The sequence below is a fragment of the Oryctolagus cuniculus genome, chromosome 3, assembly GCF_964237555.1.
Source record: "Oryctolagus cuniculus chromosome 3, mOryCun1.1, whole genome shotgun sequence".
Taxonomy (NCBI): Eukaryota; Metazoa; Chordata; class Mammalia; order Lagomorpha; family Leporidae; genus Oryctolagus; species Oryctolagus cuniculus.
The window spans coordinates 108280037-108306774 of NC_091434.1; the positions used below are offsets into that span (position 1 = coordinate 108280037).

At 38.5% G+C, this 26738-nt stretch overlaps 1 protein-coding gene across 14 annotated transcripts in view; it reads left to right on the top strand.

Annotated features, from left to right (window-relative positions):
- The window catches only part of ZRANB3 (zinc finger RANBP2-type containing 3), a 303637-nt gene that overhangs the window by 186131 nt on the left and 90768 nt on the right, over positions 1–26738 (top strand). For all 14 annotated transcript variants that reach the window (XM_070070992.1, XM_070070995.1, XM_070071000.1 and 11 more), the window contains 2 exons: positions 21604–21775; positions 23258–23374. In XM_070070992.1, the coding sequence (XP_069927093.1) occupies positions 21604–21775; positions 23258–23374 (289 nt within the window). The remainder of the gene's footprint in view (positions 1–21603; positions 21776–23257; positions 23375–26738) is intronic.

Consider the following 26738-nt stretch of genomic DNA (forward strand, 5'->3'; position numbering starts at 1 on the left):
TGGCTTGTCATGGAAGATATTATTCTCAGAATACTCGTAGTTCTGACATCAAATTTTCAAAAGGACTGATGATTCACATTATAACTTATTTCATAAGATAATATATTTTTAATAGATCCAAGTAGATTTGTAATTTACTACTAAGTTCGTCTAGTTTGCTGGAAGAAAAACTCTTGGATTCATGTTTTTCCCTGTCATTCAAGGAGTACTTTGTCTTGCTTAGTAGTTTGCCTCAGTTTATCCAGCTCCTTTTGATCCTGACCATAAAATCGTTTGAAAAAGAAACATTAGGAGACCCCCTCCAGAAATCAGTGGAATGGGATAGAAATATCTAGAAATATCCACGTATGGGTAATTGTTTTTTGACAGCTATAAGGGAATTCAATGGAGAAAAACTAGTCTTTCTAACACATGCTCCTGGAAAAATTGGCTATGCTTATGCAAAGAGATGAAGAACTTCAACCCATAGCTCACACCATATGCAAAATTTTACTATAAAGGAATTATACACTTAAGTGTAAAACCTAAATTATAAAATTTCCCAAAGGAAACAAAGGAGAAAAATCTCTGGGACTTTGCATTAGGCAAAAATTTTTTTACATATGACACAAAATGCATGAACCATAAAAGGCAAAAAAATGATTAATTTAACTTCATCAAGACTTAGAATGGCTCTGTTAAAAGAAACAAAGGTCAAGCTACAAACCACAAGAGAAATTTTTTGAACCGCATATTTTATGAAAGAATATATGTGTATATTAATATATGCTTATTATATGTTAATATATGTATACATTTATAAATATAGATTTATGCATAAAAATAAATGGATGGATGTGTAAGTATACAGAAGAAATTTGGTAAAAGAATATGTTAAATATTCTCAAAGCTTAGTGATAAGAAAGAAAAACTAATATAAAAGCAGTGAAAATATTTAGACAGACATTTACCTAAGATAATATGCAGCAGTCTGGGGCAGTTAAGGCACAAGGGGTTTAAGCTGCCACATCCAAGAGGCAGCAGATGGTGACTCAAGTATTTTTGTCCCTGCCACGCTTGTGGGAATCCCAGATTGAGTTCCAGTCTCCTAGCTTCTACTTGGCATAGCCCTGACATTTGAAGGCATTTGAGGTGTGAAACAGCAGATGGGAGATATCTCTCTCTGAGTCTGTCTCTATCTCTAGTTGCTCTGCCTTTCAAATGAAAATAAATAAACAAACAAACAAATGAATAAGCTCTTTTTTAAAAAAGATACACAGAGGTCAAACAAGCACATGAAAAGATGCTCAGCATCATTGGTCATGGGAGAAATCCAAGTTATAACCACCATGTGATACCATTTCACATGCATTAGAATGTGTCAGATTTTTTAACATATCACATGATGACAATGATGCTGAACAGCTGGAAACTTTATACCTTGCTAGTGGGGATAAAAAGTCTTTAGCCACTTTGGAAAACAGTCATATGGTAGTTTTTAAAGAATTAAGCATATACTTACCATACAATCTAGAAATCCCTCTCATGGGTATTTAGTCAAGATAAATGAAAACAGTTCACTCAGTAACCCATATGAAAATGTTTATAGTTGCTTTATTGATAATCACATAAAACTAGAAACAACCCAAATTGGTTTTTTTTTAAAAGACTTATTTTATTTATTTGAAAGACAGAGTTATAGAGAGAGGTAGAGACAGAGAGAGGTCTTCCATCTGCTGGTTCACTCCCCAGATGCCGCAATGGCTGGAGCTGCACCGGTCCAAAGCTAGGAGCCAGGAGCTTCTTCCAGGTCTCCCACATGGGTGCAGGGGCCCAAGGACTTGGTCCATCTTCTCCTGCTTTCCCAGGCCATAGCAGAGAGCTGGATTGGAAGAGGAGCAGCGAGGACTAGAATCGGCACCCATTTGCAGTGCTGGCACTTCAGGCCAGGGCTTTAACCCATTGTACCACAGCGCCAGCCCCAAAACAACCCAAATTGTCCTTCAACTAAAGGAAATGCATAAATGGTGATATATCCCTACCATGAATGTGTTACTCAGAAATAAAAAAGAATGAACTCCTAGTTCAACCAACAGCATATATGACTTTCAAATGCATTGTGCCAAGTGAAAGAAATCAGATTTAAAATGCTACATACTATATGATTCTATTTACATTATATAACATTCTAGAATGTGAAAAATTCAGTGGCAAAAATAGATTAATGGTTGCCAGAAGCTGAGGGTGGCAGGAAGGGATTGCTATAAATGAATACAAGAGAAACTGCCTTTAAAAAGTCAGACGGTGGGGGCCGGTGCCGTGGCTCACTTGGTTAATCCTCCGCCTTCGGCACCGGCATCCCTTATGGGTGCTAGGTTCTGGTCCCGGTTGCTCCTCTTCCAGTCCAGCTCTCTGCTGTGGCCTGGGAAAGCAATGGAGGATGGCCCAGGTGCTTGGGTGCCTGCACCTGCGTTGGATACCAGGAGGGGGTCTCTGGAGAAGGGGTACCTGGCTCCTGGCTTTGGATCGGCATAGCTCTGGCCATGGCAGCCATTTGGGGGGTGAACCAACAGAAGGAGGACCTTTCTCTCTGTCTCTCTCTCTCTCTCTCACTGTCTAATTCTGTCAAATAAATTTTAAAAAATTTAAAAAGTCAGACAGTCATTTCTATATTCAAACATTAACTCTTGTGTACATTCATGAACACAGATAAACATGCATATTTTGTGCTATAAACTTCCTATTTCATCATCATAAACTAATACCAAATATGTATAAGGAAAAGCACTTTTAAAAACATGATCAAAAAGAGAAATTAAGAAAAAGTTTGTGTTTTTTTGTTTAGAAAAGAAGAAATGACTTTAATTTTTGTCTTTTTATATTTTATTAATTTCATGCATTCCATAGGTTCAGTTCCAAGAAGACAACCACATTTCTCTCCTTTCCTGTCAAACTGCCTCCCTCCCTCCCCTCTCTCCCTTTCATCAGTTTTTGCAGACATAATTTTAATCTACTCTATATTCACAGGCTTAATTCACCACTAACCATATTATTCAACAAGTACAAAATAGGAATACCACAGTTCCACAGTAGTATAAACAAGGGCTAAAAGCAACAATCATATTACAAACTATCTGTTTCATTCCTATACATTTTTTAAAAAGAAGAAATGAATTTATATATCTGAGTGAGAAAATAGCTATGCCATTCCCAAAAGGTTTATTTTTCATAACTCCTTTAGGGACATCTGCAATTTTTTGCTCTTGTTATTTTTAATTTTTATAGGAATTAAGTGTCCTTATGTTTTAATTCCATGCTAAACCATATTGTTTATACTTTGTCCTTTAAAATGTCTTTTTTCTTATTTATGCTTTATCTCTTTGCTCTATATGCTTTTCCCATTTGCTATTACTCTTACAAAGTTGGTTTATAATTTTCTTGCTATGTCATAAAACTAATGAACCTTAAACTTGAGAATCTCTCACTTACATGGTCATTTGAAGGCCCTTTGGAGAGATTTTTGTGATTTTCGCTGGATCATATGTCCCTGTTAAGTTTCTAGAAGTAGACCAATTTCTTCTTAATAGATGAAAGGATCTCTTTTCAGTCCAACTTCCTCTGCTTTTAGTTTTTTGTGTGTTTTGTTCTGTTGAAGTGTCAGCAAGCATTTGGGGATCAGGATCACAGGAAACTGCACTGGGAGTATATTTAGTCTGGGTGTAGAGTGCTGCTTTTATGTATATAGTTAATTTATTACTAGCAAATCCTGTGTAAGAATGGCTTCCAGGAATACTCCTGGTGCTAGGCCAGCAGACATATTGCAGCATGAACATTTCTATGGGACCAGATGCTGAAAGGATGTAAGTAATGGAGAAGAAACAAAGTTGAAATGTACAGGACTACAGGATAATCTCTGAATGATTCTTCTACATCTTATAGCTCACTTATGGTAAAATTTTGATTTTTTTTAATTTGACAACAATTCAAGAAAAATTTTTATACAACATGCCAATAAGTTAAAACTTTAAAAATATTATTTATGTATTTTTATTTACTTGAGAGGCAGAAAGATGGAGAAAGAGAAATCTCCCATCCACTGGTTCACTCCCCAGATGCCTGCAACAGCTGAGGCTGGACTAGGCTAAGTCCAGCAACTGAGCACTCAGTGCAAGGCTTCCATGTGTTTGGCAGGAACCCAAGTACTTGAGCCATCACCTGCTTCCTCCCAGGATCTGAATTAGCAGGAAGCTGAAATCAGAAATGAAGCTGAGACTCAAACCCAGTTTATCCCAGGATCTGGGCTTCCCAAGTGGCAGCTTAACTGCAGGAACAAGTGCTTGCCCTTTTGTGGTACAGTTTTGAGCATGACATACATAAAAGGAAGGAAGGAAAGAAGGGAGGCAGGGAGGAAGGAAGGAAGAAAGGAAGGGGGGAGGGGGGAGACAAGACCAATTTTAAAAAACTGGGATAGGAAGGCAATGCATAGGGAGTGAGTGGTGTATCAGTTAGATACTTAGTACTCTGCATTCTGTATTGGGGTGCCTAGATTTAGGATCCAACACTGCTTCCCATTCCAACTTCCTGCTAATGCACACTTGGAAGGCAGCAGTGATGGCTCAAGTAGTTGGGTATCTGCCACCCTTGTTTGAGTTCCCAGCTCTCAGCTTAACCTGGCTTAACCCTAGATGTTGTGGGCTTTTGAGATGTGAACCAGCAAATGGGAGATATCTATATTTGTCTGTCTGTCTGTCTCTCTCTCTCTCTCTCACTTTTTCTCTTTTTGCCTTTCAAATAAATAAATAAATATTTTTTAAAAGAATATGACACCGGGGTCGGCGCCATGGCTCACTAGGCTAATCCTCTGCCTGCGGTGCCGGCACCCCGGGTTCTAGTCCCAGTCAGGGCGCTGGATTCTGTCCCAGTTGCTCCTCTTCCAGTCCAGCTCTCTGCTGTGGCCCGGGAGTGCAGTGGAGGATGGCCCAAGTACTTGGACCCTGTACCCCATGGGAGACCAGGATAAGTACCTGGCTCCTGCCATCGGATCAGCACGGTGCGCCGGCCGCAGCACACCGGCTGTGACGGCCATTGGAGGGTGAACCAACAGCAAAGGAAGACCTTTCTCTCTGTCTCTCTCTCTGTCCACTCTGCCTGTCAAAAAAAAAAAAAAAAAAAGTACAGTGTTTATCCTGTGCCATAGTCTATTGGAGTTGTGGGCAGAGAGGTGTAAATAATTATGTGATGAGTTGTTATAAAGTTAAAACAGTAGGCCAGCGCCACTGCTCACTTGGCTAATCCTCCGCCTGCAGCGCCGGCACCCTGGGTTCTAGTCCCGGTTGGGGCACCAGATTCTGTCCCGGTTGCTCCTCTTCCAGGCCAGCTCTCTGCTTTGGCCCGGGAAGGCAGTAGAGGATGGCCCAAGTGCTTGGGCCCTGCACCCACATGGGAGACCAAGAGGAAGCACCTGGCTCCTAGCTTCCGATTGGCGCAGCGTGCCGGCCGCAACACACTGGGCGTAGCAGCCACTTGGCGAGGTGAACCAATGGAAAAAGGAAGACCTTTCTCTGTCTCCCTCTCTCATTGTCTAACTCTGCCTGTCAAACAAAAAAATATATGATTCCAAAAGTTTCTTTCTGCACCTCAGTAAAATTGAAAATATTATGTCTGTTTCTAATTTCTTGAAGAAATTGCGAAGAATTTTCCAGTGACTTCACTGGACCTTGTGTTTCTGTTTGTAAGGTTATTAGTCAATGATTCAATTTTTAAGCATATATAGATTTATTCAAGCCGTCTGTGTCTTCTATATGAGCTTTGACAGACTGTGATTTTCAAGCAATTGATCTGTTTCTTCTAAGTTATTAAATTCATGGACATACAGTTGTACTTCCTTTTATTATCCTTTTGAATAATAGAGATTCATAGTTAGGTCCCCACTTTCATTTCTGTATCATTTCTATTTCCTTAGTGAGCCTGACTAGAAGTTTATCAAGTTTTATTGATCTTTTCGAGGAACCAGCTTTATGTTTTGTTGATTTTTTTCTTTCTTGATTTTCTGTTTTCAGTTTCATCAATTTCTGCTCTAATTTTCATTATTTATTTTCTTCTGCCTACTTTGGATTTAGTTAACTCTTCTGTTTCTACTTTCATAAGGCAAAAGCTTAAATTACTGATTTTTCATCTTTTTTTAACATACATTCAGTGCTAGGTATTTCATTCTATGCAATGCTTTCATTTCACCCTTCAAATTTTGAGAAGGTATTTTCATTTAGCAAAAATATTTTAGTTTCTCTTTATACCCATGTATTACTTAGAAGTGTGTTATTTAAAATCCAAGTACTTTGAGATTTCCTTACTATTTTTGTTATTGGTTTCTAGTTTAATTCCATTGTCGTTTATCTAACTGTGGGATTTCCAGTCTTTTAAACTTGTAAAGGTTGGACTGGTTTTGTACAATAGACTAAGCCACTGCCTGTGATGCCAGTGTCTCATATGAGCACCAATTTATGTATTGGCTGTTTCACTTCTGTTCCAGCTTCCTACTAATGTGCCTGAGAAAGCAGCTAAAGATGTCCCAGTTGCTTGAGCCCCAAACACCCATATGGGAGACCTAGAAGGAGTTCTAGGCTCCTGGCTTTGGCCTAGTCCAGCCCAGACTGTTGTGGCCATTTGGGGAGTGAATCAGCAGAAGGAAGATTCTCTCTCTCCCTTTCAAATAAATCCTAAGTAAGAACTTGTGAAGCTGTTTTTTATGGCTCAGTAAGTGGTCATCTCAGTGACTTGCTTGTGAATTTGAGAATAATATATAATATCCTGTTGGAAGATGAAGTCATTCATAGGTGTCAATTATATCTAGTTGGTTTACAGTACTTTTGGGATCTACTATGCACTTACTGATTTTCTGCCTGCGGTATCTCTCCTTTTCTAGTAAAGGAATATTAAAGTCTCCAGTCGTAATAATGGATTTGTCTATTTTTCCTTTAAGTTTCATCAGTCTTTGCCAGATGTACTTTGCTTCTCTATTCTTAGATGCATATACATTAAGGATCATTGCATCCCCTTGGATTATTTAGTTATGTAATGCCCTACTTTTTATCTCTGATAACTTTCCTTTCTCTCTGAAATGCATATACCTACTTTTACTTTTTTAGGTTGCTATCAGTTTTCATATCTTTTTACATCCCTTTACTTTCAGTACATGTGTGTATGTTTAAAGTGGGTTTCTTGTATACCACATATAGATGGGTCTTATTTTTGTATCTGCTCTGATAGTCTTTATCTTTTAATAATTCTATTTGGACTATTAATTGTAAGGTGATTATTAATGTAGTTGGATTTATAGCTTTCATATTTGTCATTGTTTTTTGTTTGTTCTTTATTCATATTTTGTCTTTCACATTCTTTCTGCCTTATGTGGTTTTACTTGAGCATTTCATATCTTTCCTTTTCTCTTCTTTTTAGCATGTCAGTTATATTTCTTTTTATACTTTAATGATTGCCATAGAGTTTGCAGTACACACTTAAAACAAATCTAAGGCCTCGTTCAAATAATACTATACTACTTCTTGGATGGTACTTACAATAACAAATTAATTTTGGGTGGCTGTTGTGACATAATGAGTTTAAGCCAATATTTGGGACACACACATGCCATATCAGAGTAGCTAGGATTGAGTCCTGCCTCCATTTCTGATCCAGCTTCCTGCTAGTGTGTACCTGGGAGTCAACAGGTATTGACTCAAGGACTTGGGAGTCCTGGATGGAGTTTCTGGTTCCTGGCTTCAGCCTGACTCTGCCTGGCTATTAAGGGCCTTGGGCAGTAAACCGGCTGATGGAAGGTCTCTCTCTGTCTCTTTCTCTCTCTCTTCTTCTTCTCTTGCTCCATCTTCCCCTCCCGTAACTTTTACTCTGCCATTAAATGAATAACAATAAGTAAATAAAACTTAAAAACAAAAACAAATTATTCTTAATTGCTTCTTTCCTTGTATCATTGCTGTCATTCATTTTTCTTAAACATAGTAATATATAAGAATGCACATGTAAACATACACATGCATAAATAATTGAATATATTATTGCCATTCTTAATTTAAACAGAATATTGTCTGTTAAATCAATTAAGAGTAAGGAAAATAAAAGCTTTGATTTTATCTTCATGTAGTCATTCTCCAGTGTTTTTGTGCTTTTCCTTTCTTTATTTAGATCTGGATTTCTGACCTATTTCACTTTCCTTCTCTTGGAAGAACTTCTTTTACTATTTCTTGCAAGATAGGTCTTTTGGCAACCAGTTTACTGAATTTTTTTTCTATAAACATGTTTGTTTTTCCTTTACTTTTTAAGAATAAGTTCACATTGATCAGAATTCCAAGGTGCTAGTGTTTTCTCTGAACACTTCAAAATTTCAGTGTACTGTCTTCTTGCTTACATGGTTTCTAAGAAGAAATTCTATGTAATTCTTATCTTTAGTCCTCTTTTTTTTTTTTTGCCTTGGGCATGCTTTTTTTCTTTTTTTTTTTAACTTTTATTTAATGAATATAAATTTCCAAAGTACAGATTATGGATTACAATGGCTTCCCCCCCATAACGTCCCTCCCACCCGCAACCCTCCCCTTTCCCATTCCCTCTCCCCTTCCATTCACATGAGGATTCATTTTCAATTCTCTTTATATACAGAAGATCAGTTTAGCATACATTAAGTAAAAATTTCAACAGTTTGCTCCCACACAGAAACATAAAGTGAAAAATAATACATGATTTTTTAAATGATGCTGAAATCAGATCAGACGTATTGTCATGTTTAATCCCAGCGAGAGTCAAGTTGGGAATTGCTAATTTCTTTTTTTTTTTTTAACAGAAGATCAGTTTAGTGTCACTCCCCCTCTTCGTGGAGGAGCAACACTGAACCCTGCGCTGTTCTTTCTGTCTGCTCGGCCCTCCCCGGGTTTGCTGCTGGTTCTTCCCGGGTTGGCTACTATCCCTTCCACCTCCGTGGAAGGGCAGTTCCCCCTGGCCACATTCCCCACTTCCGCAGGGGAGCGGCACACCGCCGGCCGGTTCTCTGGGGGGCTGCACAGGTGTTCCTTCAGCTAGATGTTCCCCTTAGATGTTCCCCATAGATGTTCCCGGTGCATGCCGTCTCTCTCCTCCTTTATAGTCCTCCTCCGCCAATCCCAACTCGGCTGCCCACACGCCGAGTACGCTGCTCTCCTCCAATCAGGAGCAAGTCCTACAGTTTATTAGCTGAACTGGAGGCAGCTGTGTAGAAGCTGTTTTCTTCTCTCCCAGCGCCATATTGTGGGAGAGCAGATGCATAGAATAAGTCTTAATTCCAGTAACAGTCTAGTCTGGGTTGCTCCCCACAGATCCCCCTTTCTTTTTATTTTTTGGCGTTGATACGCGCCTGTCTTCAGTGTCCCGCGGCACACACTCTGCTCTACTTGCTAGAGTTGCCACAGGTTCTTACAAGTCCTATCAATCAGGCAAACCGAATCCGGGTCCTCTCTTCGCCATGTTATGAGGAGGTTTTTAGGCGCTGATGCGTGCCTGTGTTCGGTGACCTGCGGCTCACACTCTGGTCGAGCCGCCTGCTGGCGCTTACCGCCTTAATCAGGCAGACCGAATCCAAGCTTTCTCATTGCCGTATTGTGGAGCAGACTTATTAGTGTTGGTTCGTGCCTATCTTCGGTGACCTGCGGCGCATAAGCTGCTAGCCGCCGCAGGTGCTCATCGCCTCACTTAATCAGGCAGACCGAATCCAAGCTTTCTTATTGCCATGTTGAGGGGAGGCCTTTCTATTTCTCTATTTCTCTATCTCCGGGCATTCCTATTTCTCCCATTTTACTTCTATCTTCCAGCATTCCTATTTCTCTCACTTTGCTTCTAAACTTCTATTTCTCTTATCCCTGCAGCTTCCCGGCGCCTCGCCCTGCCGGCAGCTTCACGGCTCCGCGCAGCTTCCCGGCGCCTCGCCCCGCCAGCGGGCTCCGCCCCGAGGCTGCTTCTCCGCGCCTCGCTGGCTCTGAGCCGCTTCAGCCCGCGTCTCTCTCATCTGCGCGGCTCGGCTTCGCGCGCTCCGCGGTCTCCACGCCCTTTGCGTCTGCACCACGGCCTCGCGCCAGCCCCGTTCCCTATCTATTCACGCCCCGTGCTCTCTCTGCACGCGGCGGCTTCCGCGAGTCACACAGCGTAGCTTACGTGTCCGCCACTAGCATTCAATCTAAGTTCCCCGGGCTAGCCTGGCGAATTCAACGCAGCTTACGTCTCCGCCCCACGGTTTGGCTTCCCGTCCTTTGCTCCCCGGGCTAATCAGACGGATCCCAATCTGGCTTACGTTTCAGCTTCTGGTTTCAACTTTTCGCCCCCTATTCCCGGGCTAACTTGAGAATCCCAAAGTGGCTTTCGTTTCCGCCTTGGCCTGCCCCCCGCGGCTTCAATTTCCCTAACATTTTTCTCTACCCGGTATGTTTCCCTAAGTTTTCTTCCAACAATACTCCTCCCTCATTTCTCCTGGCCTCTCCCCACAGTCCGCATCCGAGTCTGTTTGTTCTAGCTTTCACTTTCGCTTTCGACCTTAGAGATTTCTCCCAGCTTCCCCCCGTAGTCCGTAGTCCGTATCTGAGTCTATGCCTAGGCTTTCAATAGCTTCTTCCGGCACCCTTTTCGTCCGGCTTTTCCCTAGGCTGTTTGCTAGTCTCTCTCTCCGATATTTTCCCAGTTCTTCCCGTTTCTTCCCTCCTAGGTTTCCTATCCGTCCTAGGTTTCCTATCCGTTCTAAGTTTCCTATCCGAGTTAGGTTTCCTATCCGAGTCACGGCACCATTATGTCGCTCCCCCTCTTCGTGGAGGAACGACACTAAACCCTGCCTAGGCTTCATATCCGAGTCACGGCACCATTATGTCGCTCCCCCTCTTCGTGGAAGAGCAACACTGAACCCTGCGCTGTTCTTTCTGTCTGCTCGGCCCTCCCCGGGTTTGCTGCTGGTTCTTCCCGGGTTGGCTACTATCCCTTCCACCTCCGTGGAAGGGCAGTTCCCCCTGGCCACATTCCCCACTTCCGCAGGGGAGCGGCACACCGCCGGCCGGTTCTCTGGGGGGCTGCACAGGTGTTCCTTCAGCTAGATGTTCCCCTTAGATGTTCCCCATAGATGTTCCCGGTGCATGCCGTCTCTCTCCTCCTTTATAGTCCTCCTCCGCCAATCCCAACTCGGCTGCCCACACGCCGAGTACGCTGCTCTCCTCCAATCAGGAGCAAGTCCTACAGTTTATTAGCTGAACTGGAGGCAGCTGTGTAGAAGCTGTTTTCTTCTCTCCCAGCGCCATACTGTGGGAGAGCAGATGCATAGAATAAGTCTTAATTCCAGTAACAGTCTAGTCCGGGTTGCTCCCCACAGTTTAGTATACATTAAGTAAAGATTTCAAGTTTGCACCCCCATAGAAACACAAAGTGAAATATACTGTTTGAGTACTCGTTACAGCATTAAGCCTCAATGTACAGCACATTAAGGACAGAGATCCTACATGAGGAGTAAGCGCACAGTGACTCCTGTTGTTGACTTTACAAATTGACATGCCTGTTTATGGCATCAGTAATCTCCCTATGCTCCAGTCATGAGTTTCCAAGGCTATGGAAGCCCCTTGAGTTCTCCGACTCTTATCTTGTTTAGACACGGTCATAGTCAAAGTGGAGGTTCTCTCCTCCCTTCAGAGAAAGGTACTTCCTTCTTTGAAGATCTGTTCTTTCCACTGGGATCTCACACACAGAGATCTTTCATTTAGGTTGTTTTTTTTTTTTGTTTTGTTTTGTTTTTGCCAGAGTGTCTTGGCTTTCCATGCCTGAAATACTCTCATGGGTTTTCAGCCAGATCGGAATGCCTTTAGGGCTGATTCTGAGGCCAGAGTGCTGTTTAGGACATCCGCCATTCTATGAGTCTGCTGAGTATCTCGCTTCCCATGTTGGATCACTCTCCCCTTTATTTATTCTATCGGTTAGTATTAGCAGGTACTAGACTTGTTTATGTGCTCCCTTTCTTTAGTCCTCTATTGAAAAGAGTGAAGTTTTACTTTTCTACTTCCTTTCAAGATTATTGTCTTTATCTTTGATTTTTAAAGTGTGAATACGATAAGCTGAAGTATATATACTATGGACTATAGATAGGTAGGTATGTAGTAGGTAGGTAGGCTGGATAGATAGACAGATGGATAAGTCTTCTATTTAGTGTTTTCCAAATTTCCTGCATCTGTGGTTCAGTATCTGTTATTAATCTGGGAAAATTTTTCAGTCATTATTGATTGAAATTTTTGCTTCTGTTTATTTTCCTCCTGTTATTCTCATTATGCCTGTGTTGTGGCTTTTGTTGTGTCACAGATCTTGGATATTCTATTCTGTTGTTGTTGTTTTCCAGTGTTTTTCCTTTGCTTTTCAGTTTGGGGAGTTTCTAGTGTTACTTTCTCAATCTTCTATTTTTTTTTTTCCTCTGCCATGTTCAGTTTCCTAATGAGGTCATCAAAGATGTTCTTTATTTCTGTGATATTATTTTTGATCTCTAGTATTTCTTTTTGTTTCTTTCTAAGAATTTCCAGCTCTGCTTACGTTATACATCTGCTGTCTGCTTTTTCCATTAACACCCTTGAGGTGTTATTCATACTTTTAAAATGTTCATGATCTGAAAATTCTAACTTTATTGCCATATCTGAGTCTGGTTCTAATGCTTGTTTGGGCTTTTCAGATTGTACTTTACCTTTTAGTATGTCCTGTGAATTTTTGTTGAAAGGTGGACATGATGTATGCATGAAACGAACTGTGATAGATAAGTAATATAAGATATGGGAAGCAAAGTTTTAATGATTAGATCTCAGCCTTTGGATGAGGTTTTAGTCCCGGACTTCAGCTTTACTAGTGCTTCTCAGTCGTCTCTCCCTTAGGTGAGACACGTTAGCTAGAGAGAACTGAAGTTGGTTATCCTTTCCTCAAGTAGGCTTGAATGGGATAAAACTACAGCAGTTTGGGCTGTAGCAAAATAGTTTTTCCTGAAGGCAGGCCTTATTTAGAACAGAATACTCTGGGGTGTTTCAAATTGTTTCCCTTTTCTAATCTCTAGAGAAGAGCACAGGGTGATTTTTCTCTGATATTCACTGTGAGAGCCTAGTAGAGCTCCTGATGGTAAAGCTCACGTCAGTGTGCGAGTTCCACATGACTGGGTCCCCCTGAAGTTCTTAACTCTCAGAGTTTATTGATACTGGACCTCTAGCCACTGCTCAATAGATTTTCCTACACCAGAACTGATTTCCATGGAGATTTCTGCCCATGAATTTCTGCTGCTTTAGGTTGTGATTCTCTGTGTATACTTACAGATATAAAAAGGATTGTTACTTTTTCAGTTTATTTAACTTCTTTCTTGCTGTTAAAGTAGAGACTTCTGAGCTCCTCATGTGCTGGATTAGAAAGTGGAAGTCTCCCACTGAGAACTTTTTAAGCAAGGGAATCATACTGCAGTTTGCATTTTACGAAGGTCATCTCAGCATTGTGCGACAGAAATTAGAAGGGTAGGAAATGGAGTAGTTTATAACCACCAACATTACCTGGAATGTACCTGTTCACCTCAAGAGATTGTTATAAGGCATTCAGTATAATATTGTTTTTTGCTCATGGCATATTTCTTCACATGTTGTTTACATTGATGACTGTCAACATTCTACCATGCTTGTGGCTATATAATGGTGCATTTTATGCTACATTAACCTTTTTGAATACTTACAGTTTTCTAGGGAAAGGCATTTAAGATCTTGTACATTTGTCAACTTTTCTCTTTTTAAAACTTAAATTACATAAATATTGAGTGTTTTTCCTCTAGAACTTAGTCATATGTGTGTACTGCATAACAGCTATACATGAGCATGAGAAGGGCAGTCACATTGTAGAGCACTGTTTCTCAACCCTGTCAACCTGATGCCCACCTTTCACATTAAATGGTGTGTAATGTCCCCTGATTATACTGAAATTAAATTCATAGGTATAGCAATCATTGTTTGCAATTTTAAGAAAATAAGTTGAACCCCAGCATAACATGGATGAGAAATAAAAATTAAGGAAACTGTTATGGAAATATGTTCCTTAAATGCTAATAGATAGAAACAAACTTCTCTGGAGGACAACTTAAAATTAGAATGAAATAAATATATTTATAAAATGGGTGGAATTGAAGACTGTACTGATTATAATATGCACTATTGTTTTACAAGCCACCCAGGGAAAAACTACTGCAATTAAACAGATACACATCTGTGAATTTCAGAGATACCAAATGGGAAAAATGTGAATCATAAAACTGATAGATTGTGGGATATATAGTATCATTATGAACCTTGGACAAATGCAAGCTAATTCAGCTGTGTGTGTTTTCAGTTCAGCTGCCCCAGTGCCATCAGTGTCAGTGGCATGATTTTCCAAAGTGGCAAACCACTCTGGGTTAAGTTTCAAACAAAACATACTTCAGAATCCCTTTGAGTTAACAGCATTTATGATTCCTTGACAATTCATTGTATATTAAAACTGCACCAAAAATGCTTTGTCACTCTAGCGCGGAGCTGTCGGCTCCTGCTGCCTGTTCTTAGACATAAGACAAGCAGCAGAGTCAATAGCTTCAACCCTGCTCTCTTCTTTCCATTTTTGTTCTGTTTCTGGGCCACAACGACATTTATCTTCTCTTTTTCCACAATTGTGAATTTCTGGTTTTCCTTTATAGTTTATCTATCCTGAGTTTGGAGCAGGGCAGGTTGACCAAAGCTTGAGCTAACTGATCCTCATTGTGTGGAAGTCCTTTTATTTGCCTTTCAACTGTGTGTGGGTATAGCTTCAATAAACTTCTTTATTTTTTTTTCATTAGTCTTCTTTAAAAATGCAGTATTAAAATTTAAAAACAGCAACTAAATGCAGTAGGTAACCCTCTAGTTAAAAGTAAGTTCTGGGGGCTGGTGTTGTGGCACAGTGGGTAAAGCCGCTGCCTCGGTCACCAGAATCCCCTGTGGGCAGCGGTTGTGTACTGTCCCAGCCCCTGTCATTGCAGCCATGTGGAGAGTGAAACAGCTGATGGGAGACCTCTCTCTCTTCTCTTTCTCTCTCTCTCTCTCTGTGTGTGTGTGTGTCTCCCTCTCTGTAATTCTTTCAAATAAATAAATCTTAATAAATAAAAAGATAAGATGAATAATCTAAAAAAAAAAAAAAGTAAGTTCTAGGGGCAGGCATTGTGACACAGTGATTAAGCTGCTTTTTGGGTTGCCCACATATCACATCTGAATGCCCAGGTTCAAGTCCCACCTCCATTTCCAATCCACTTTCCTGCTAATGTGAACCCTGGGAGATAGCAAGTGATGGCTCACGTACTCAGGTCCTTGGCACCCATATGGGAGATTCAGATTGAGTTCCTGGCATCTGAATTCAACCTGGCCATGCCTCTGCTGTTCTCAGCATTTGGGGAGTAAACTAGCAGTAGGTAAGTCCTAGTGGTTACAACAAAAAGTACCTGTAAGTCAGTTTTCTTAAGTAAGAATTGGTCAGCTTTCCTTTTTTTCCACAGCATGCATGATTCTTACCAACATCAGATAACACACTCTAAACCATTCATTTCTAATGGTATCATGTACAACAAATTAAATAGCCTTGTAACTTAACATCTGAAATAGATTATCATTTAAGCAAACAAAAGAATTAATGGAAACAGAGATAATGTAAGAGCAAGTATTCATAAGCTTTATGAATATGAGTCTGGGGCTAAAGATTCAGAGAGTGTGAGATGAAACAGATAATTGATTTCTCTCATTTACTGAAATTTTATGAGTACAGCTAATCTCACAAAATTGATAAAGTATGGTAGAATACTAAGTGCAGAACAGTATATCCAAACTGTTAGTTTATAGTATGGAGAGGAAGGAACCCTAATTGCTTATATTTTTCTTATAAAATATGTTTTGAAAGTATAAATGTTAAACATTCATGTACACTTTTTCAAATTTTGTAACATGCTGCCTTTTTCAAATGTCAAATTGATATGCATAGTTTTCCAAAAGACTGTAATCCAATCACTAATCTGTTATATGTCTTCTTTTGCTAAGTTGGCTATGTTTGTAATATCATTCTTGAATAGAGATATATTAATTAGAATTATTATCTTAAAAGCTATTTTGTGAAATCACTTTTACTGTCTTTACTCTTGGCATGCATTAAGACTCAAATTCTAGTAGTGTTACTCCAGTTAATTATGTTCACAATTCAGAAGTCATATTCAGAATTTTGTTAGGGAATAAATTATTTCTAGAATGGCAGAAGAAAAATGACCACCTTTCATTCTCATCCTTCCTTCTGTCAATGACCAATTTCAGCTGACTTTAACCTAAAACTCATTTGGTATCTGTATTTCCAGACTGCTCTATTCTCCTGAAATGCAAAGCAGTACAGTAGTGTTGTCCTATGGATCTTGCATGCCATAAGCACATTAACCTCAATGTATTTAAAAATGTACTTTTATTTCCTTTTGAAAACTATTTTTTTGCAGTGGATTCAGTGTTTGCTAATTAAGATTCAGTCTTACAACGTAAAATCTAGAAGTCTAACTGCCTTTACTGCCAATGTCCTGTTAATTACCATGCCCTGCAGACTGCATTGCTTAATTTCTTAAATCTATATTCATCTCATTTTCAGGACTCCAGCTTCAGTTTAGATCCTTTTTATCTTTAACTTGGACCACATCAATACAGTCTTCTTTTGTTTTTTAAGGATTTATTTTATTTATTTGAAAAGCAAAGTTGCAGAGAGAGAGGGAGAAACAGAGAGAAAGGTCTTCATTCACTGGTTCACTCTCCAAATGACCACAATGGCTGGGGCTGGGCTAGGTTGAAGCCAGAAGCCAAGAACTTGATCAGGTCTCCTACATGGTAGCAGAGGCCCAAGCAGTTGGGTCATCTTCTGCTGCTTTCCTGGGCATATTAGGAGGAGCTAGCTTGGAAGTGGAGCAGTGGGAATCAAACCAATGCCCACATAAGATGCAGCTTTACCCACTACCCCACAATACTGGTCCCTACATCAACCTGATCTTAATCTCCCAATGGAAGGCAATTTACTTTTGAAAAGCAATTGTCAGGCCAGTTTTTGCATGTCAGAAATATAATTACTTACTTCCCCAACCTGATAAAGGACATTTACAAAAGCCCTGTAAGAAACAATATACATAATGGTCAAAGACTAAATGCTTTCCCCTAATGTCATGATAAGACAATGATGTCTCCTACTGCCACTTTCATTCATTGTTGTACTGGAAGTTCCAGCCAGAGCAATTAGGGGAGAGGAAAAAAAGCATCCAGATTGGAAAAGAAGTAAAACTATTTGCTGGCAATAACATCTTGTATATTAAAAAGAATCCCAAGGAATACATTTAAAAAACTACTAGAATGAATACATGAGTTCAGAAAGGTTACAAGACACGTGATCAATATGCAGAAGTGAGTTATACACTTGGAATTAACAATATGAAAATGAACTTAAGAAAGCGACTCCATTCACAATAGCATCAATACAATAAAAGAATAAAACTCTTAAGAGTAAATTTAATAAAAGTTGTATAAAACTTATACTCTGAAAACTTTCTTTTAACACTATTAAAAGAAATGAAAGAAGATCTAAATTAATGGGAAAATATCTCATGTTCATGGACTGGAAAGACAATACTGTTAAAATGACAATATACTTCAATATAACCTCGAACTGTAGATTCAACACACTACCTACCAGAATCTCAGTGGTTTCTTTGTACAAATTGACAAGGTGATCCTAAAATCATGTGGCATTGCAAGGGACCCAGAATAGCTTAAACAGTCTTAAAAATGAAAAAAAAAGAGGGCTGGAGGACTCAATTACATAGGTAATGAAGATAATGTGTTACTGGCACAATGATAGATACCTAGATTAATGGGATAGAGTAGTTCAGGAACAAATTTATACATTTGTGGTTACCTGATTTTTAGCAAGACAGACAATAACTTTCAAATGATTCTGGGACAACTAGGTGGCTACCTGAAAAAGAATGAAGTTGGGTTCTCATCTCACATCACATATAAATATCAGCCCAAAATGGATGAGAGTTAAGAAATACTAGAAGATCCTTAAAAGAATACATAGGGGTAAATCATGCCATGGATTTGCCAAGTCTTTCTTAGATATGACCCTGAAAGCACTAGCAACAGAAGAACAACCAAACTGTACCTCACCAAAATTAATAACTTTCATACTTCAAGGACACCATCAGAAACTGAAATAAGAGAAAATATTTACAAAGCATATAACTTGATGAGGGATTTATGTATATTGTACATGTTTATGCATTTGTGCATATCTAAATTGTATAAGGACCACTTGAAGTTCAATATTAAGAAGACAAATAACCCAATTCAAAACCACAGTAAGATAACTCTTCATTCCCACTTAGACAGCAGGAATCAAAAAGCCAGGTAACAAACAAAAAAAAAAAATGGCAAGGATGTAAAGAAATTTGAACCCTCATTCTTTGTTGGTGGGAATGTAAACTAATCTAGGTGCTTTTGCAAACATTCTGGCAATTCCTTAAATGTTTAAACGTAACATTCCGTATGACCCAGAGATTCCATTCCTATGTGTATACCCAAGAGAAATGAAAATACATAACCACACATGAACTGGTATATGAATGTTTATTGTAGCCTTTTTCATAAAACACAAAAGTGAGAAACCTTCCGAATGTCTATCAGTGGACAAATGCATAAATAAATTGTGCTATATCCGTACAGTGGAGTGTCATTTGGTCTTTACAAAGGAATGGAGTGTTGGCATGCTGCAACACAAGTGAGGCTTGAAAACATTATACTAAGTGAAAGAAGCCAGAGAAGACCACATGGTATATGATTCCACTCACGTGAATGTCCAAAATGGGGACATCTATAGAGATGTAGATTAGTGGGTATTGTAGGGCTTGGGTGGCAGGACTGAGGTTTAGGAGTGAAAGCTGAACAATATGGGGTTCCTTCCTAAGGTGGCGAAATGCTCTAAAATTTACTATGGTGATAGTTGCATATATCTGTGCTCATACTAAAAACCCTTGAATTGTACACTTTGGGGGAATCATTTTACTCTATTTCAGTTAAGCTATAAAAAAACAAAATATTCCAAAAGAAGTTTGTCACATTTAATAGGAAGAGACCAGGTTTCTATAGGTGGCATCCCTTCCAGCCCTCCTTCCTCCTCTTATTTTCCTGTTGCACTCCAAACACAAGGTTAGGAGTTTGACAGATGTGCTGCCAACATTCTTTAGAGTTAACACCATCTTCTAGCGTTCTGAACTCCAGATGAAAAAGATGTGGCAGGGGCTGGAGTTAGCAAGAAACCATTTCTCTGAACCAGTGACCAAAACCATTTCACTGAAACCATACCAAGCATATGGTTTTCAGTGAACTAGTGGTAAAAACAAAACCTAGTAGGCAGCTAGCTAAATCCTCTCTCAATAATGCACACTCTGCTGGAGGAGTGAAGAAACCTCATTGTGACAGACCTGGTAGCTCTGGAATTAGGTTGCCTAGACTTCTAAGCAGATCTGCTCTTCTGGAGCACAGCCCTTGGTGCTCTGCAAGAGGCCAGGAAAGCCTTTTGGTTGGCTTATATGAAGACAGCTGAGTGCTGTCTGGGCCAGTCTGTAACTGTCATGTGGAAGAACCCAGCAAGCATATCACACATACCTGTGAATGTGTCACCTAAGTGCACAGTGTGCTCAAGAATCCATTTTCATTAACAGTAGCAAACATTTCATTATTTAAACTTACCAACCTCTTCTCATTTTCAATCATTCTGATCATCAGATTTTTTTTTTAAGCACATGGTCAAAATGTACCTAAGTATTTGAATGGAAAGATAGGTGACAAAATCAGGTTTTGGGAAACATTTTTCCATTTTCATCAGTGTGTGAATTTTTAATAAGTATGGGACATAAAAGCATTAAAGGAAGTAAGAATATTTTAATGAACAAGTTTCAGCAGTTTGATTTATAACAATTTTAAAGAAGCCTATTAATTTTTGATAGATTCAATTTTTTAAAACAAGGAAATTCCTTATGAGTGACATGTAAATGGTATCTGGCATTTTATCATACAATAAATTCCATCCATCCACTGCAGTTTTCTAATTAAGTCAATGTGAAAGTACACTTAAAATTGTTTTTTATTTATCTTGCTTTATTTACTTGAGTGGAAGAGAGAAAGACAGGGAACTCTCATCCACTGGTTCCCTCCCAAAAACCTGCAACTGCCAGGGCTGGGCCCGGCTAAGCCAGGAGCCGAGAACCCAATCCGCATGTTCTATGTGGATAGCAGGGACCCAGATACTTGAGCCATCATCTGTTGCCTTCCAGAGTTTGCATTACCAGGAATCTGGATTTGGGAGCAGAGCCAGAACTCAAATCCAGGCACTCTGCTGTATGGTGCAGGCATCCCGAGAGGCATCTTAACTGCTAGCCCAAAGACCTGTTTCAGCGAGTATTTGTTTTTAATGTTTCACATACTGTTCCTATATGATGCCTTAATACAGTAAACTAAACTAAACTAAACTAAAATGTTTTAGCAAGTTCCAAGTTTCTCAGCTTGACAACTATTTCTGCTATAACACACTAAAATCCTGTTAAAATGGATCATTACTTAAATTGTTAGTATTAACAGCCATAATACAACCTAGCAAGAGTTTTTTTCCTTGCAATTATTCTCTGCCAGCTGTTTCAGTGGTTTGAACCTCCAGGAGATGATTGGTAATTTTTTTATTAGTGTTTTTGGTTGTCACGATGATGGGAGATGTTGTTGGGCCAGCTAGGCTGTAAATTCAGCCCAATCCAGTAGATTTCAGTCTTCATGTAACAGCTGCTCACAGTACTTGGTGCTTCCAACTCCTGATCTTCTCAAAGGTATAGAGGACAAGTAGCTCTTGAAGCTGTAGCCTCCTTTTTTTTTTTTTTTTAAACCCAAGTCACTTACCACCTGCCCCTCTGCCATTTTGCCTTCTAAGTATTTCTTGAAATCACTTACCCTCTGATGCCTTCTCTGTCATTCTCACTTTCATAGTGAATTCCTATCTTTTTTAAAATTCCTTTGCTGTCAGTCCAGTGGTTGCAAAGGAAGAAGAGACCACGAAGTAATCAATCTGCTATGCTTAACAACTCAGTTGGATATAATATCTCCTCCTAGAGGGGGTGGAGAATGTTCTTAGGTGTTTTGGGAAAAAAGATGACAAGCTGGTATAAGGGCACCTCATTTGTACTTACCTAGATTTGCTAACCATACTGCTGTGTGTGAACCCACCCAAAATTCCAGTAGCACCCATTTACAACAATGACTTATGTATAATTCGTAGTCATCAGTTCATCCCAGGCTTGGAATTTATTTCAGTGTAAGCAGTGTGTTGAACTTTTAACATTTTCTGTGATTGAGAGTACTTTGAACCTAGCTTTTATTCAGAAATAACAATGAAAATAGTGTCAAAGCTCCTTATTATTGAAAGGAAGAAAATACTGAATAAACTGTTTTCTCATTCTAGCATTCAGCTTTGTTACATGTTTTTTCTTCATATGAACAGATACTTTGGTAAAAGGTCCCAGTGGGATTGTAGAGGGGCATCAAATCTTAATGAGCTGCACCAACTATTAAGTGACATAATGATTAGAAGATTAAAGACTGAAGTTTTAACCCAACTGCCCCCTAAAATCAGACAGCGTATTCCCTTTGATCTTCCATCAGCAGCAGCCAAGGTGAGAACCCAAGGTTTGATTGAAACTCTTATTTTATTTTAAATCATTTAAAATTTATATTATTGAAGATTATACATATTTCATATTTCACAGAAGGAAAAGTGCTTTCTTAAAATAAGTTTAATTAATAGAACATATGAATTGGTTTTTGTATCATTTCAGGAAGAGAGCAGAAAGAATTTAATTTTAGTCATGAAATATGTGAACAGATATAATATTCTAGTGATTAAAAAATTTCTGCAGAATATAGAAAAAAGGTATTTCAATTGCAAAGAAGCTTTAATATGAAGAACTCTAAGCATCTATAGGATTCTATATTAACAAGGGAAATTTTGTTTCTTGCTGTAAATTTTTTTTTTAATTATGAATAGCTGTCTTCAGACTAACTTGGATGCAGTTCTGTTCTTAAATTCCTGAAACTGTGATTATGGTATAAGATGTGAAAATCAGAAAGCCAGAGTATATTTTGTCTATTCCTTCTCTATTTTTACTTCTCGGGGGTGCAGTGCTTATGTATTCTCTGACATGACTTTGTGCATAAAGAGTTTTTTTATCTTGAAAGCCTAGAGTATGCATTTTGTAAACGTTGACCAATATGCTATTTCTAAAATAAGAATGATCCAGTTTTTAGATTATTTTAGGATTAGAAAGAAAATAAAATGGAGAATCAATATATGATTATATTACATTTTACTTAACTGAAACTGGCTGGTCTTTATGTTTCTTTAAATAAAAATCATATCTTATTTATCATTGTTTTTTATAAAAAATACTTTGCTACCATGTATATTTTCATAACATTCATGTTTTCTTATTTTAAAATTAAAATTTTATTTTCTCTTTAAAAAATATTTCTTATTTGGGTGGGCATTGTGAAGCTGCAAGTTAAGACTCTGCTTAGGACTCCTGCCTCCCATTTCAGAGTGCTGCTTCGAGACCTAACTGCTCAGCTTCCAATCCAGCTCCCTGCTAATGTGCCTAGGAAGCAGCAGAAGATAGCTCAACTCCTTGAGTCCCTTGAGTACCCACATGGGAAATTGGATGGGTTTCTTGGCTCTGGTTTTAGCCTGACCAACGCTGTTATGGCAATTTAGAGAATAAACCAGCAGATGGAAGATCCTTCTCTCTGTCATTCTCTGTTTCTCTCTCTCTCTCTCTCTCTCTCGTCACTTTGCATTTCAAATAAATAAATCTTTTGTAAAAATTTCTCGTTAAGAGGAAGCTGTAATTGTTCAATTTATGGTGCTAGCAAAGGGCTTTGTTTTCACCCACAACTTGATGTTGGTTTCTATAATTGGCATGAACATGACACTGACCTAACTCTGTGCTTCTGTTTCTCAGTGAATATGTTGGTATCTTTGGGAATTTTTAAAAATACCTTTCTGTGCAGAAAAGAGAAAAAGTAGGATATAATTCATGTTTGCATTAATTGTTCTGTTCTTTGTGCTATATTCCTTAACAATGTTATTTTCTTCCATGTAGGAATTAAATGCCAGCTTTGAAGAGTGGGAAAAATTAATGAAATCTCCAAATTCAGATGCCACAGTGACTGTCATGGGGTTGATTACACGCATGTTTAAGCAGACTGCTATTGCCAAGGTATTCATTGCTTAGCCCTCATGTATTTATTTGTCTTCATGCAAATTTTTCTTTTTATTATAATTTTTTAAGTAAACAGGTTACCTATAAATTGTAATATGTCTTTACCATTTTTTAAACTGTTTTGGAAAAAATTCAGACATATCAAAGTATATAAGAGTATGATAAATATCACTATATCTATCCATATATTGATTATTTCCAGTTTACAGGTATGCTTTGATGAAGGAGTATAGAATTATATTTTATATTTGCTCCTTTAGAAGACAAGCATATATTAATTTTTTTCTAAAGATTTATTTTACTTAAAAGTCAGAAAGGGAAGGAGAGGCAGAGAGAGAGAAGGTGGGGGGTGTCCTCCATCCGCTGGTTCATTCCTCAATTGGCTGCAACAGCCAGAGCTACACCGATCTGAGGCCAGGAGCCAGGAGCCTCCTCTAGGTCTCCCACATGGGTACAAGGGCCCAAGGACTTGGGCCATCTTCCACTGCTTTCCCAGGCCATAGCAGAGAGCTGGATTGAAAGTGGAGCAGCTGGGTCTCGAACCAGCGTCCATATGGGATGCCGGCACTGCAGGCAGTGGCTTAACCTGCTACACCACAGCACTGGCCCTAATTATATTCATTTGTTATTGTTTTTATTTTTAATTAGTTTTCAGCAGATTCAATATGGTTTATAGATATAATTCTAAGAACATATGGTATTCCCTTCCTACCAGGTACCCTCCTCCCCCTCACTTTCTCCCATCCTCTTTCCTTCTCCCCTTCTTTCCATAATTTCTTAGTTTTTTAGATAATTTACATTGCAAGAAAAGTGTAACAAGTTAAAAGCAAAAAGACCCTAGTTTAATGGGAATATGGACAATGGCTATAAACAATAAATGAATGGAAAAATGACCCTTTTACCCACATATAATAAATTTCAAAGAAATCACAAATCATTAAAACTATGCTAGTATAAAATTCTTAAAAATTGGCTTGACAAAGGTATAAAACAATGTTTCACAAAACTATATTTGCAGCAATACTACTACACATAGACATTTTTTTCTTTCTTGTTTGTTTCTTTAAATTTTAGCTAGCACTTACAAGGGAAACATGCAGTATTTGTCTTTCTGGGTCTGGCTTATTTCACTCAACATGTCCTCCAGTTGTATCCATTTTGCTGCAAAAGGTAGAATTACATTCTTTTTATGGCTGAATAATATTCCATTGGGTATATATACTACATTTTATTTTATCCCTTCATCTGATGAACAAACTTTGGCTGATTCCAAATTTTGGCTATTGTGAACAGTGCTGCTATAAACATGGTGGTGCAGGTATCTCTTTGATACAGTGTATTCATATCTTTTGTGTATATACCCAGTGGTGGGTTTGCTGGATCATATGGCGAGACTATTTCTAGTTTTTTAAGAAATCTCTATACTGTTTTCCACCGAGGCTGTACTAATTTACATTCTCTTTCTCCATATCCAAATATTAATGTTTATTATCAGCTTTTGTCATGGTTTTACTGCATAATTACTGAACATTATCTTTTTAAAAAGTTTGTCTATCAGCTCATTAATTTTTTGTAAGTCAAAAATTAGAGAGTGTTAGAGTTTTAAACTCTTTGTATGATGATCAAGTAAGCTCATCATATATTGTTATATTTGTTTTTACCTGCATGATAAACTTATAAGTTAATTAGTGATATACTTTTCAATTTTGGGACTTTTCATAACAATTTTCTACCTGAGGATTACTGAGGTATAATTTACATGATGTGAAATTTGCCTTTTAAAATGTGTGATTGAATGAGGCTTGACAAATGTGTATAGTTTTGTGACTGTCACTGTGGTCAAGACAAAGAATGTTTCAGTCATGCGAGAAAGGTCCCTCATACACCGTAAAAGTCACTTCCCCCTCACTCAACCCTAGACCATGGTACTGCACAGATCTACCTTCTATCACTATAGTTTTGTACATTCCACAATGTCAGAAAAATAGAATCAGATTACTTGAATGAAACCTTGTGTCTGGCTTATTATTATTTGCAAAAATTTTTGAGATTGATCTAGATTGCTTCATATGTCATTACTGATTTACCTTTTATTGCTACCTTTATAGCTTCTAACATATGGGACTATTATTGTTTTTCTGTTCTATCATCATTTAATAAACATTTGCAATATTACCAGTTTGGACTATTATGAATAAAAGTAGTATAATCATTCATGGACATCCTTGTACAGATATATTTTCATCTTCCTTAGGCAAATACCCAGGGATAGAAGTGCTAGATCATAAGAGAAGTATGGTCTAATTTCATTAAAAACTGCCATATTGTTTTACAAAGTGCATTTTGCATCCATTGGCATTGTATGAGAGTTCCACTTATTCCACATCTTTGTCAGCCAATTAGTACTGCATATTTTTAATTTTAGTCATTCTTGTAGATATATGATAGTATTGTGGTTTTAATTTTCCTTGCTCTAATGACTAATTATGTTGAGGGTATCTTCATGTGCTTTTTGGCTATTCACTTTCTTTTGTGAGGTATCTGTTCAAGTTGATATAATACATACAATATAATACAATATTTACATTGTACGATAAGGACTTTATATATTTTGGAAGCAAGCTCTATCTTCTTTTAAAAAAAGGATTTTATTTATTTACTTGAGTAGTAGAGTTACAGAGAGAAGGAGAGACAGAAAGAGAGGTCTTCCATCTGTTAGTTCACTCCCCAAATGGCCACAATGGCTGGAGCTGGGCTGATCCAAAGTCAGGAGCCAGGAGCTGCTTCTGCATCTCCTAAGTGGGTGTAGGCACCCAAGCACTTGAGCCATCTTCTACTGTTTTCCCAGGCCATGGCAGAGAGCTGGATCAGAAGAGTGTCTGGGACTAGAACCAGCACCCCTCTGGGATGCCGGCACCACAGGCAGAGGCTTAGCCCATTACGCCACAGTGCTGGCCCCTATCTGTTTATCTTTCGCAAATATTTCCTCCAATTCTAGATTGCATTTTTATTTTCTTCACATTGTTTTCCAAAGAACAGAAGTTTTAACTTTGCATAATCTAGTGTGTCATTTTATTTTCTTTTTTAATCCTAAGAAGTAAAATATTTACATAGTCTAAGCTCACAAAGGTATTCTCTCTTTTTATTTTTTTAACTTTCATTTTATTTGAAAGGCCAAGAGACAGAGATAGAAATCTTACATCTACTGGTTTATGCCCCAAGTGTCTGCAACAGCCAGTGCTAAGCCAAGGCACAGCCTGGAACTCAATCCCATGTGGTGATAGGAATCCACTTACTTGAGCCATCAACTACTTCTTACCAGGGTGTGTATTAGCAGGAGGCTGGAACTGAAAATGGAGCA